General features: G+C 37.0%; 1 protein-coding gene across 4 annotated transcripts; it reads right to left on the reverse strand.

The window, feature by feature from the left end:
* Positions 1 to 1,759: 1,759 nt before the first annotated feature.
* On the reverse strand, positions 1,760 to 8,531 carry LOC133882402 (protein LAZ1). Of its 4 annotated transcripts, none has more exons than XM_062321559.1 (9): positions 8,140 to 8,531; positions 7,263 to 7,486; positions 7,111 to 7,167; positions 6,482 to 6,590; positions 6,026 to 6,210; positions 5,835 to 5,923; positions 4,412 to 4,673; positions 3,300 to 3,551; positions 1,760 to 2,539 (listed from the first exon to the last, which is right to left on the reverse strand). In XM_062321559.1, exons 2-9 carry the CDS (start codon positions 7,413 to 7,415, stop codon positions 2,183 to 2,185), a joined length of 1,464 nt encoding a protein of 487 aa, XP_062177543.1. In that variant the 5' UTR covers positions 7,416 to 7,486; positions 8,140 to 8,531; the 3' UTR covers positions 1,760 to 2,182. The 4 variants fall into 4 exon arrangements, with proteins under 4 accessions (XP_062177543.1, XP_062177542.1, XP_062177544.1 ...); XM_062321558.1 differs by having other exon boundaries at positions 7,263 to 7,529; XM_062321560.1 differs by having other exon boundaries at positions 7,263 to 7,529; positions 8,075 to 8,531.
* Positions 8,532 to 14,158: the final 5,627 nt, after the last annotated feature.

Genomic DNA, 14,158 nt, shown 5'->3' on the forward strand with positions numbered 1-14,158 from the left:
TATCATGCGCTTTAATAGCCTTGTTGGGCTAAGGACCTCTCCATTAGGGATGGGCAGATTAGTTGCATATAGAGATGTTAATAAAACAGTCCGTTCGACAACCCTCTCAATATCCGTTCGGTTTAACTCGATTCGAACTCGAGCTCCATACAGTTACTGTTAAAACTTGCTCGATTAGTAAGTGATATATACTCGACTCGTTTAACAAATTAAACTCGATAGGGACTTGCGAGCTCAGCTCATTTAAATCTCGACCGGATCACTCGTCCAGTTCGTTAGTCCAACTCATTAGCTCGTTCATATATATATATTACTAAAAATAACTTATATAAATTTAAGCATGTATTTTACTAATTAAGTAACATATGTTATATATGTTATTTAATATTTATACGTGTGTGTATTAGTTATAATTAATACATACTAACTAGTTAGTTCATAAACTAACATATTATCTAATTAATTAACATATACCAAGTAAATATAATTAACTATATATATATATAAACACAATATATCACATCAATTTGGTTAACAATAGTATTATATTTATATTATAGTTACTTACTTAGATAGAATATATTAGACTTACTACTTGTTAATATATCATATAAGACGAACATATATTAATGTAGTCAGTCCATTACCCATATAAGATGGTTTTGCACTGGGGTATATGTTCACATTATATTTTCACCACATCCATGCATCTTATATGGGGGTATATGGTTTTGCATTGGGGTATATGTTCACATTATACATATATCATATATCACAGTTCAATCTTACCAATAAAAGATGTAAGGCGGCTTAGCTTGGATCCTGCGCGCCACCGACATAATCGTCGAAAGATGGGATTTTTGTCAAGGATTGAAGATGGTGTTGGAATCCTGAAAGGGGGATTGAAAATAAAAACTTGTGGGTTACCTTTTTTCCACCCAGCAAAAGTTAACCAACCTCTGGAAGATCCAAAACACCACCCTCCCTGTGCGGGCCTAGGGAGCTTTATAGTACGGACGATGCCTTCAGACATGCAAAAGAAGTTTATGGATTTGCAGTCTAGACAGTGAGGGGGTATCGGCCATAGTGAAGGGGCAGTTTGGATGTGTTCTTGCTTCACAACTGATCTCCAGGATCTACAGATACTACCTAAGCAAACGCCGTCGATCAGACCTCCATCAAATTGTCTGGAAGTTAGTGCCAGCCGGCGTACACAAATGGCTCGTTGGTCTTTTCGTTGAAAATCTGCTTGAGAAAGGATGATAGACTGAAGGAAATTAAGATATTCTCCAAGGTTACCATAAAGTTTGATTATCAATTCATGAGCCATAGTCGTTAACAAAGGAGAAAGAAAAACAGCTTCATAGACAAGTCTGTTCTGTTTAGATAGGAATTCGTATCAGCCTAGGTTTCCATCACAAGTAGAAGTCTTGAAGTACTGTTCTTCCTATTTGGAAGAAGTCAAAACAGTGAAGTTTATTGGAAGCACAAACTATCTTAATTTATTTTATTTTATTTTATATTTTGAGATATATAGTATTATTAGTTTCCATGAATACTTAGGATAAATAAATATTTCATTTTGAGATATATAGTATTACGAAAAGTATATTATGTGATAAAGTATGTGAAAGTGTATGCATGTTATATGAAAACCCAGCAGTTAAGTGGGGGTTATAAACAATACTACGATGGAACTTATGGATTGGAAAGGGTGCTTAGCAATTAGCATGTAAACACGTTAAGGACTAGGGCATCATGAAAAAAGGAAAACCAAAGAGAAACATTTGTATAAACCCTTGTCAATACAGAGATTAGGGTGTTTGGCGACAGAAAAGAAACATTTCTTTTCGTTAAAGAAGAAAACAAACAAACAAACAAAAAGAAGTGATTTCTCAATCACGCGACCAGATACCCGATTCTGAGCTCTATACAACATATCAAAAGCCCAATTGTGCAAAGAAATGATACATGAATCACAGTCCCACCCTCCCTGCGTGAAGAATAAAGCATCCGAGTGAAAAGATCATTTTAGATCAAACCCACAGCATCTGTGTGAAGGAAAAAAAAAAAAACATGCTGTGGTGTATATATACGAAGCAGCCAGGTTGTGAGCCACACTCCGGTGGCTGAATGCTACAATGACAGATTGCCGGCTATTAGGTGCAACTGTACCTCTTAGCTAATCTTTGGTAACCCACCTTCCGCCTCTAATATGATACCCACCATAGCTTTGATCGCTACTGCTTTCTCCCCCACTTTCTGCACTAGTATATCCTGATTTTCGACGGTGCTTCTTTGCCCTCGAGACCCCACTATCACTAATGCTCCCGTTTAAAAGCGGGTCATCTATCCCGCGGATCACCCTTCGTGCAGGCGATGATGTGGCAATGCAATTGTCATCTTTTGTTCTTCTTTTATCCCTGTCATTCCTCTTAATGTTCTGAGAGATCGCGTGTAACTTCTCACTGAACCTTGTGATCCCCTTCTCCACAGGCTCCACTGCTTGGGTTACTGTGAACCTCACATCCTTCACAATCTGTGTAAGAGGCAAACAACAGATTCAGCACCGAAAATAATATAACAATACACTCGCAAGATTTACTCAGCACACACCACATGCGCTCACACAAGGTCTAACTTATAACTTAAAAGGCCATTGGTGTGGAGAATATACCATGACCTCTAAAAGGGAAACTACATATATTTTATGATCCATCTTCCCCCATGTTCTTTAGTTTCTACCGATCTAAACACCAATTAGCTTGTACTTTCTTTATTATTCAAAGGATAGGTGAAAAACAGGGGTAGCCCCCATAAAACCCCCCCAGACCTGAGGCAAACCAGGAGTCGATCCAAAGTCTCTGATATGATGCCAATTAGCTTTTATAACTGCTTTTCAGTTTTTCTTTTTCCTCAAATACGAAAAAGTATCTTTTCAAAATCAATTGCTATCATTACCATCACATGTACTGCCTCCATCAAAACCATCACAAATCCACTTCAATCACTATATTGGTGAATGTAACCACCTAACCACAAACCTCATCTTCTCAACTGACACAGCTATCTCATAATTGATGCCTTCAACAAAAATGATTTCATCTAATAACTATTTAATATCTAATTAGTTATAATTGTTTACAGACTTATCAAAAAAGTTATAATTGTTTACAGTAAAATACATACTAAACCTGTAAGAATTTCAAGCTCTCAAACTCTTTTTTAATCAGTAATTATTAGCTCCAGATGTGCAATAAAATCAGATTGTACCATTAATAAGATAAGAGAAAACTTACATGCTCCCCGCCACCAAGAACAACATCCCGAACACTTTCTCTGAGAGTCATTCCACTCCTGACTTCAATGTCAGGTTGCGGAAGGCGTAGCTTTATGGGGCGTTCGCTGTCTCTAACCTCATCAGGATCCAAAGGACAGTCAACAGATGCATAGTCTCCAAGAACTGAAACACTTCCAGGGAAGCGGTCCCCCATTAGCTCATAAGGTTTTGCAGGAAATACATATAGGTGAACGATGGAAGCAATGGCCATCTGCACTGGATGAATATATAGACCTGTTAAACTTCAATATTTTTTAATAAGAATTATAGCAATCACAAATAGACTTTTGGCAGAAATATGAAGATCAACAATAGTTAAATAGGGTGGTGCAACAAAACCTTGACACATACATTGCATTTCAACCTGACAAAACACACATACCTGACAACACAAATACTTCATAATTTTTATTATTATTATTATTTGATAAGTATTGGTGCCAAGGGGAGGGGAGAATGAGAGATTCGAACTCGTGACCACGCCTCCCCAGCCGATTGAGCTACCCGTTGGGGTAAATTTTTCAATAAATTCAACTGCTAACAGTTAAAATGATGCATAAGAGACAGATTACAAAAGGCCAAAAGGATTCACTTCGTAAATCCTCTAGGCAGCAAGACAAATGGTCAATCCATCTGGACCTGAATTTAAGATATCTTATTTATTGCTTAAAGCTGATCAAGTACATGAATTATAGTTCATAGTACTATATTATATAAAAATCTGAACACAAAACCTATATAGTCCTAGCAAGACCAAATAAATATAACATTCTCAGAATCAATGGAAGAAAAAATAAAAATCAAATGTATAATACAGGAATTGTTGTGCCTGGAGTCAAATAAATAAAACAAGAACTATTAGCAGCAATAATCTGGTATCAAATCATTAAATTAACATGCCCACAGTCATCGTTGAGGAAGAAGTTTCCAGTATTAAGATAATCCAACCAGGAGTCACAACTATCTTTCATGAACGTATTCTGTCATAGGAAATATATAAATAGGGCTGCTGTTAATAGAAACTTAAATCAATTGCCAAAGAAATAAAGAAGCTAGTGGAAGACAATCTACCTCTATACAAATGATGAAATCTTGAACACTTGACTTAAACTGGAAAGCTTGAGCTATAGGACTTTTGAACAAACCAAGAGTATAGAGAATAGCAATTGCCACACCTTGCCACCAAGTCAAGAATACAATCGATTTAAATGTCAGAAACTTAGCCAATGGCTTTATGTGTGCCAATTCATCCTTCGTAACAGTATAAAATTGAACAAGACAGTACAAAGCCCACGACTGACTGAAATTTAGAATCACTGCCATATAAGGGTACCTACAACAACCAAAAATAAAAAATAAAAATAAAAGACTAGGACCATGAGATATAACATGAAATACGTTGTCTACAAGTTAAGATTACCAATTCAATTGTAAGAACAACAACATCCACAGCTTGCTGGGAAGAAAGTAAACTGGGAAAAAGAAAAAGAAAACGCAAAACGCTGAGATCACACAAGACAATATGCACATTGTTTCACAAACAAAACAAGATCGCCTCAAGTCATAACTTAAGTCAAACCCATAGCAATTTTAGTGGCATCCAAAAGAAACACAAAGCAGTTGAGAACATTGAACTCCACCCTCATGCAACTTCATCTGATTTAACGGTCAATGACCTCTCAATTTCTTTACTAAATGTATAAATGAGAGAACACGTTGTGCTACCACCTCTTGGTCATGAAACTTGGTTACTTTTTCAATTCTATATCAACCATAAAATTTGTTGTGATGGGCAATATTTATCAAAGGTTTCTAATAGTACTAAGACAGCTGAGTTCAATCATCTCTAATTACAGAATATAAGTGTAAATTAACTTTGACCAGTCAAAAATACTCATTTGAAAAACTAAAAAATGTATTAAAAAAAAATATGAAGGTGACAAAATTGCAAGCAGTTGCTTAGTAACTCTGCAAAACAGTACTCACCATTGTTAGTTGCAAACTCGGAACACCCAAACCCCAAAAATGATGGTCATTTACACGAGTTGCCATCAAATGTGTCATTAAATTTTTTTTTTATAACAATTCTTCAAAACATTGGATTGTGGAAAAAGAGATTCCAAAGATGCAATATATAAACACAACAGAACAATTCCACAGCGAATAACTGCTGAGGACGCATTCTATCTCAATAGACCTACCTAGTAAGCAAACAATAAACATCAGGTTGATGTATAAGATATGCAAGAGAATTAATGAGCGACGGTTTTCGGGACTAAGTTTGTACACATAAAAGTGAGTATGCATAATTAGCAACAAATGAATTTACCATTGGAAAAAAAGTAAAAATTAATTTACAACATGCATAATCAGCAAGTAATGAATTAAAAATTTTAAACAAAAGTATAAAGCAATTGCCCATACAAAAGTTACTAAATGTGAGGAATGATGCAGAAACCAACAAATTCAGCAAACAGACTTTAGAACACCTTACCCACATCCCCATTTGAATTCTCCTTCACAATATACGTCAAAGGCTTCAAGGATTACTGCTAAAAGAGCAGTTAGAGACTTTATTATCATCTGTTAGGGAAAAAATAATTTGAATTTGATTTTGTTTAACACAGACAAAAGGAACTGAAGAATAACAACTATCAACAAGAAATAAGTGAAAGAACAACATACATATTGAACAATTCCAATTTTGATAACTTGGTAAAACCATTGGCCTAGTTTCCATGGCTTCAAGAAAAAGTTCATTGGAAAAGGATGCTTCACGGTTCCTCTTTCAGAACTGTGTTCTAATAGTGGAGTCTTAGAGCTTGCACGTCCTTCTCTTTCCATAAATTCAATAGTCCTCTCTTCCCCACCTTGAAAGGAGAAAAAAAGAAAAGGCATAAGCAAAAGAAAAACAACAACAGGTTCAACAATTACAATCAGTGAAGTAAAATATCAAATGACCAAGAATTTGAAGATAGAAACTAAGAACTGGAAATTTCAGCAATAGAAAGAAAGTGAAACAACAAAGTGTGGCTCCAAGGGATCTAGAATTACCAAAACCTCCACTGAAAGCATGGCCTAAAAATTCAGATATAAATTCTATATATCAATAAAAGCTCTTGAAAAAGACAAAAGACATACCCAAGCATGCAACAAGGTATCTTCCAAAGCAATACATGGCAAAGGATTCATAGCAATCCCGTAGTATCTCACAATCAACACTAATCGATGGGTTCACCAATGATACAAACTGTTAAGAATAACCCAAGTTAGAAAAGGTGAAAACAATATGCCAGCAAAACAAGGCAGAGACTCATCAAATAGTGTTATGAAAGAGGGAGAAAACTATATTCATAAATATTTACAACAGCAGCAGCAGATTAATGAATAAACATAAAGAGAAATGAAGTAAAAAACAACTGGCTGAACCTCTAAATTGGAATATGACAACACTACTGCACAGATCTATCTGAAAATATTGCCTATTATCTAAAAATCCACTCAGCTAACGATTCTTCCTTTAAAGTGTTGTGTTCAGCACATGCCATGGTTAACTCGGATTCCAGATGTGTAAAAAAAATAACAGACTAACAGCAAGATCTTAAATTTCACAAAAAACTTTTGTGGGTGGGGGGGAGGGGTGGGGGGAAGAGAGAGAGAGAGAGAAATATCAATGTTCACCTTTCGCAGAAGGTACATCTATTTGAATATATAACTTCTACACAGATATTCATTCTAAGATGCCATATTGCTTTAGTAGAAGAACTCACTGATTCTATTGCATAGCATGGAACCATTAGGATGACTCCAATCAAAAATTTTTGCTCCTGGGAAGTCATGCAAACCAAATTAAGATAAATTGTCAACTAAGTAATACATAACGGTAATATAATAAGAAACTCCAACAATAATAGAGGAGAACCTCAGGATTCTTGTATGCAGAAAGGTGCTCAAATAGAAGGTATATTGAAAGCACTAGAGCGACAATTACAAGGGAACCAGCAAACAGAGTTGCCCATATAGGTGCTGTGTACGCCAACTGGGTTACCAGATTGAGATAAGTTGCCATCTTCATCAACTATACCAACTTCTAACCAGCCTATACTCTCAGATATAGCCAGCATAATGGTACTATATCGTACGTAACTGCATAAGGTGATGAATCAACCAAGCCAAATCAGATACATACCTGTCAACATGCACAATGAATGATAAGCAAATTCCAAGAGTCAGAACCCAAAGATTAAACAAAAAAGAGAAGTACTGTCTAATGTATCATTTCTACTTGCATCCCGTGACCCGGCTCCACTTTTTTGTCATTGTCAAAACTAATTCAAATGCGCCAAATGGGATCAAACCCCTGTACATATGATGTACACCCCTAAAGACCTAGGGAAAAAAAATACAATTCAAAAAAATCAAAGAAACACTTTTAACTCATCAACACTAGTTTCAAAAATAATGTACCACTGCAAACAAATTCCAAAGACCAATTTATTAAGAAAATAAGCTCAGAGACATTTTTCTGCGTACTCCTATTCATCCATGCCACCAACCCACCAGATACAAAAAAAAAATGCACGAAATTCGAAATCGCTTCCCTACGAGCATGCAATCAATTAGATATAGAGATATCGATTAGATGTAGATGCCGTATGGCAATTTACCAAATACGAATTTCAATCAATTGCTACAAGTGATTTGTGGAGGACAGACCCCTCGAAGTGGTCATACCTTTTCTTTTTCTGTTTTTCTTTTATTCTTCTCTGATTTCCGTTAATAAGAACTACGGTTCTTACCATCTGGTATCAGAGCGATGCTTTCTTGGGAGGTTTCGCTGTGCAGTGACTTGTGACGGTGGGAGGATTGCGGTGCCGTGTGTGGTGCTGAAATGCGGCAGTGGGCTATTGCTCAGTCGTTACCAGTAGTGCTGCGTGTGGTGATTGGGCTGCAGTGACCGTGTTTGGATCTCCGTAGACGTGTGCGGTGGGAGAGCGGCGCTACTCCGGTGGTTAGTGGTGCTGTTTTGCAGTGTTGCTCCGGGGGAGTGCTGGTGACGGACTGAACGGCGTGCAGTGCTGCTCCGGTGGCGCGGTCGATGCTGTTTCTCTGGTGACCGGCTGTGAGGTGAGGAGCGGGCGGTGTGCAGCCGTGAGAAACGACCGTGGCGCTGCAATTTTGGGGTTGTGAATTTGTGAGTCATACGTTGGGTTTTTTTTTGGAAGAAGAGGGGTGTTTGGTTGCAGAACTCGAGGGAGTTCCTATTCCAGTACACGGATAGGTTGATTCCAATACAGGTATTCTCTTATTCCGATATCGGTCTTAGAACTTAAAGCTGTTCCATATCAGGTTTAAGATAATCCTTCTTCTAGTTTACTGTATTCTGAGTTTATCTTATTCAAACTAAGGGCAAAAAAAGTTAAGGGGTAGTTACCTTTTCCCCCCATGTACTACCAAAAAATGTGATATGCCCCCATGAACTACCAACTTGACCGAAAATGAGCATTCAACTTCCACTGTTACGCACTTTACCCCCTTCCGTCAGTCTTCCTGGTTAAAATAGACGGTCAAAGTCGGTCAACGGTCCCAGCCCTTTTTATTCCCCGTTTTGCCCTCAGCTGCAGTGGAATGAAGAAAAAAATAAAAAGAACAAGAAAAAAGAAAAATAATTCATAAAAAAGGAAGGGTTAAATACCTTTTTAGTCCCTGAGTTTTGACAACTTTATTTTTGGGATAATTGCACCGTTGGTCCTTGTGGTATACCATAATTATTTTTCACTCCCTATGGTTTAAAAAGTTCATGGGAGGTCCTTCTGATATGCAATAATTACAAATCGATCCCTGGCGTCAAATTCTGTTAAAATTTTTAACAGATTCCGTCAAATGCCACGTCAGCGCCACGTGTCGCCAATAAGATGGGGGCCCCGTGGCGCTGACATGTCTAATTTTAATAAAATAATATAAATTTATTAAAAAATAAATAAAAAATACTTATTTTTTTAAAAAACAAAAAAACAAAAAAACAAAAATGGGGAAAGGGGGTGGCCTGGCCACCCCCAGCCCATAGGGGTGGCCGCGCGCCACCCCCAGAGGCCGCCTGGGGTGGCGCGCGGCCACCCCAGTGGCCGGGGGTGGCGCACGGCCACCCCATGGCCATTGGGGGTGGCCTTCAGGCCACCCCTAGATCTACTAAGGGTGGCCCGATGGCCACCCCAGGCCACTGGGGGTGGCCGCGCGCCACCCCTAGAGGCCACCTGGGGTGGCGCGCGGCCACCCCAGTGGCCTGGGGTGGCCATCGGGCCACCCTTAGTAGATCTAGGGGTGGCCCGAAGGCCACCCCCTGGGCCTTGGGGGTGGCCGCGCGCCACCCCCGGCCACTGGGGGTGGCCGCGCGCCACCCCCTGCAGCCACTAGGGGTGGCCGCGCGCCACCCCCTGCAGCCACTGGGGGTGGCGCGCGGCCACCCCCAGTGGCTGGGGGCGGCCAGGCCACCCCCAAGGGGTGGCTGGGCCACCCCTTCAGCTTTTTTTTTTTTTGTTTTTTTTTTGAATTTTTTTTATAAAAAAATAAGTATTTTTATTTATTTTTTAATAAATTTATATTTTTTATTACGGTAGACACGTGTCGCCATCTTATTGGCGACACGTGGCGCTGACGTGGCATTTGACGGAATCTGTTAAAAATTTTAACAGAATTTGACGCCAGGGATCGATTTGTAATTATTGCATATCAGAAGGACCTCCCATGAACTTTTTAAACCATAGAGAGTGAAAAATAATTATGGTATACCACAAGGACCAACGGTGCAATTATCCCAAAAATAAAGTTGTCAAAACTCAGGGACTAAAAAGGTATTTAACCCTTCCTTTTTTTATGAATTATTTTTCTTTTTTCTTGTTCTTTTTATTTTTTTCTTCATTCCACTGCAGCTGAGGGCAAAACGGGGAATAAAAAGGGCTGGGACCGTTGACCGACTTTGACCGTCTATTTTAACCAGGAAGACTGACGGAAGGGGGTAAAGTGCGTAACAGTGGAAGTTGAATGCTCATTTTCGGTCAAGTTGGTAGTTCATGGGGGCATATCACATTTTTTGGTAGTACATGAGGGGGAAAAGGTAATTACCCCAAAAGTTAATATTATGCTCTTCACTAGTAGTCAAAAGAGAGAGCTTCGAATTACCAACTTAGGTCAATATGACATGGCTTCCGATTACAACGTCCCACTAGACTAGGCTTGTTGGAATTGAGAGCGGATTTGAAGTTTGTTGAATAGTTAAGAGAATTAATAGAAGATTATATTTTGTTGAAAGAATTGTTGAACGAGCCCTAGATAGTCGTGGGTGAACTTTATGTAAGACAAAAATCGAGAGTCACCGGACGTTCGATCGTGAAGGGGGCGAGACATTAGGTGAGACAAAAATCGAGGGTCATCAAAAATTTGATTTCGAAGGCGCAAGAGTACGGAGCTCTACGTATAAAAATTAGAGCTCTCGTGCTAGGATGATGGAGATCCCTTAGGAAGGGTTTCCACTTGATGATTCAAAGGTGGTGATAACATCAATTAGCCTAAAGGAAGTAATTGTTAAGTCTAATCTTATTTTTGTATTTATATTAGTGTTTTATCCTATTTGCAAGTTATTGTTTTTATGATTTAACAAGTATAATGTGTTAGTTTATTGGCTCATTCTGTTGACAAAATTACTACCATATTAGGGTATTGCTGAAACGAAAACACCGTAATTCAAAGAATTTTTCAGAGATATTCAGAATATTTTCATGTCACAAGTAGCAAGAAATGCAATTTCCGGAAGTTGAAGATTCTGACGCGCTTACAGTTCAACAAAGGCGGTTTCTATTGTGACCGTCCAGTTGACCAAAGGAAGCTTCCGAACGTCCTCTGTCCTAGTCCGGACGCCGCCTAGTGAAATCCGTGTTAGTGTTGATTTAGGGTTTCTGAAGTCTACTTAAATGGGCTTTTAGGGTATTGTTTTGTAATGAGTATCATATAAACTTCATTGTGTTAAGAAAGGTTGTTTAAGCAGAGATTGTAGATCAACCCATTGAAGTCTAGTTTATGGAAGAACCCTAAGTTAAAGGAATCCATTGAAGACCCTTTCAGACAGGAGGTTTAGTTGGGAAGCGTTCATGTATAGGTATGTGTCAGAGTTAGAAATATGACTACTGCATCGATTTAATATGAGTACTACTATCTTGTAACTAACTTTATCTTCTGCATAGTGAATTTTCTGGGTTTGGCTATCTTGGAGTGATTTTTCTTTTTGTTGGTAAAGAGTTTCAACTTCGTCAACAAATTATTTGTCTTCGATTTTTAAATTCCGCATTTAAATATTTTGTTGCATTATTAATCACATATACTTAAGAGTCACATATTATATTTTTCATAATGTAAATTTAAAGCATTTGGGTTTACTATATTAGGGTTTTATCATGCATGGGTATGACATGAGTATGGCTAGATGTGTTTGTAATGTGTTATTATTGTTCATTAGGCCTTTTAGGATCATTAAAAGTTATGGTTAAGCTGGGTAGTAGGTTGTGTAGGAGATCTAAGTTGTTCATGCATTATGGAAATCATCGAACGTTGCACCCTCAAGATCAAACAATCGATCTATGTTGGTCGAACAATCAGCCTCGACACCAAACGTTCAATGAATGCAATAATCTAGATGAATAAAGTTTTATTATGTGATTAAGGTTTTACGTGCTTTATTGAGGTTCCAGTTTAGAGTATGTCTAATAATAGAGTATGATTGCCCTGACATGGAGGTTAAGATTTCCAAGGGTGAAGAGAATTGCCCGAAATAAGTAAATGCTTACGAAACTTTACTTTTCACTATGTGATATGTCAATAAACTGAGCATGCTTTACTTTTCAATATAAATATGTCATGAGCCTTATAACAGTATCGATTTTATCGAATGTTTATAGGAGTTTCAATTAGATAAATTGCATCGTATGACATGTTACACTGAAACGTGTAGGATAACGGCTATGAGCTACTATTATATGGGCTTGCCCTATGGTCAAAGAGATTTATTTGGGAGAACAACACTTATAACTCCTGATCTTTCACCATTTTTAAAAAAATATATCCAAACTTTAAAAAGTGTTAATTTATGGTATCTACCTTTCAATTTTTTTTCAATTTCAACCTTTCGTCTGTCAAAATTTTCAAAATACCCCTATTTTTTTAAAGAAAAAGAAAAAGAAAAAGAAAAGTTGCTAGGATTTAGATAATGGTCATAATTTAATAGAATTTGTAAAAATACCTATGCCTGAATCTTTGAAAATTTTTATATAATTTTTTTTTAAAAAAAAAAAAAACAAAAATAAGGTTATTTTAAGAATTTTGATAGAATTTAACGGAAAATTCTAACGGAGGGTTAAAATTGAAAAAAATTAAAAGATGGATACCCTAAATTGACACTTTTTAAAGTTTTGGTACATTTTTTTTAAAAGTAAAAGAAAGATCAGGAGTTATAAGTGAAGTTCTCTCATAAAAGTAATCGAAGCGCCATGTATAGATGGGGTCACAACTATGGCTTTGTTAGTGGTATACTGGTATGAATCAGCCGAAGTTTAAATTTAGTCGAGCCACTAACGAAGATGGTACGTGGCAATGTTCGAGGCACCGATATTGTATTACAGGTCTCTTGGGACAACACCAACGTTACCAAGAAGGGGTTAGGGGTTTGAATAGACCATATATTTAATAGTTATGACTATTAATTAAAAACTATTTATTATACACCTTTTTTTTCTTCAATAAAACTTAAGTGACTTGTTATTAGTATTATGTCACCTCACTTTAAACCAAATCAATTTCCATATTGGCATAATAATGGTGGCAAGACTAATTCATTTTGCAAAACCCATAAATTTGTGAATACTAAGTTTGAAAAGTGTGATTTGTTACCAAAGGCTCATTACATAAATAAGTTCTACAATAATTTACTTACTAAGTCGTTGACTTATAAGACAGTTACTTTTCCACATTTGGAACACTTCAGTGTTTTGAAAATTAGCAGGTTGTCAGATAATAAAGTGAGCATTTCGCTAGGATGAAGATGTTGAGCGAATGACTCGCATTGTCAAATTTTGCATAGATAGATGGTAGATGTTTTGTTATATAATATTGGGTATATTTGGTAAAGGGTTTTGAGAGGGAAAAAGAGAAATGAATTAATTAATGTAATATAAAGTAGAATGAAGTTTTAATTTTTTATTATTTTTTTTTTTTGAGTGAAGATAAAAAATGTCGTTTAGTAATGTATAAAAAAAATTGACTTTTTAAGGGAAAAAAGCTAAATCGTTTGCCAAACGCAACCATTCATTTGAGAACTCTAAGTCTGTATTGATAGTAAATGATATTGTTTACAAATATTTTAGTTAGTCTCAGATTATTTCTTTCTACTTTCCGTTATAGTATACTCGAATGATTAGTATTGTATAATGATTTCAACTAATTACCAGATAATTAGTATGATAGTACTACGAGTAACACTTCAAGTTAAGTTTTATAATTATTTAATTTTGGAGGCGTTACAGTATGATATCAGAGCATTCAGCTATACAAACTACAATTGTTGATCTAACCATAGGTTATGATACTAGTAGGTTTGAATTGTGTAAATACCAAGGCATAGGAATTGAGTTAGGATATTATGGTGTTATGACTTGGTTGTTGAGGTGCAGCTAAGTCACAACCTGTTTGTTTGAATTGATTGGTAGCGTTTAGCGGGCTGAGCGCTTAGATCAGAGCTAATCCACTGTCTAGATGGCAGAGTGTTGACTACGA

The sequence above is a fragment of the Alnus glutinosa genome, chromosome 11 (genome assembly GCF_958979055.1).
Source record: "Alnus glutinosa chromosome 11, dhAlnGlut1.1, whole genome shotgun sequence".
Classification (NCBI taxonomy): Eukaryota; Viridiplantae; Streptophyta; class Magnoliopsida; order Fagales; family Betulaceae; genus Alnus; species Alnus glutinosa.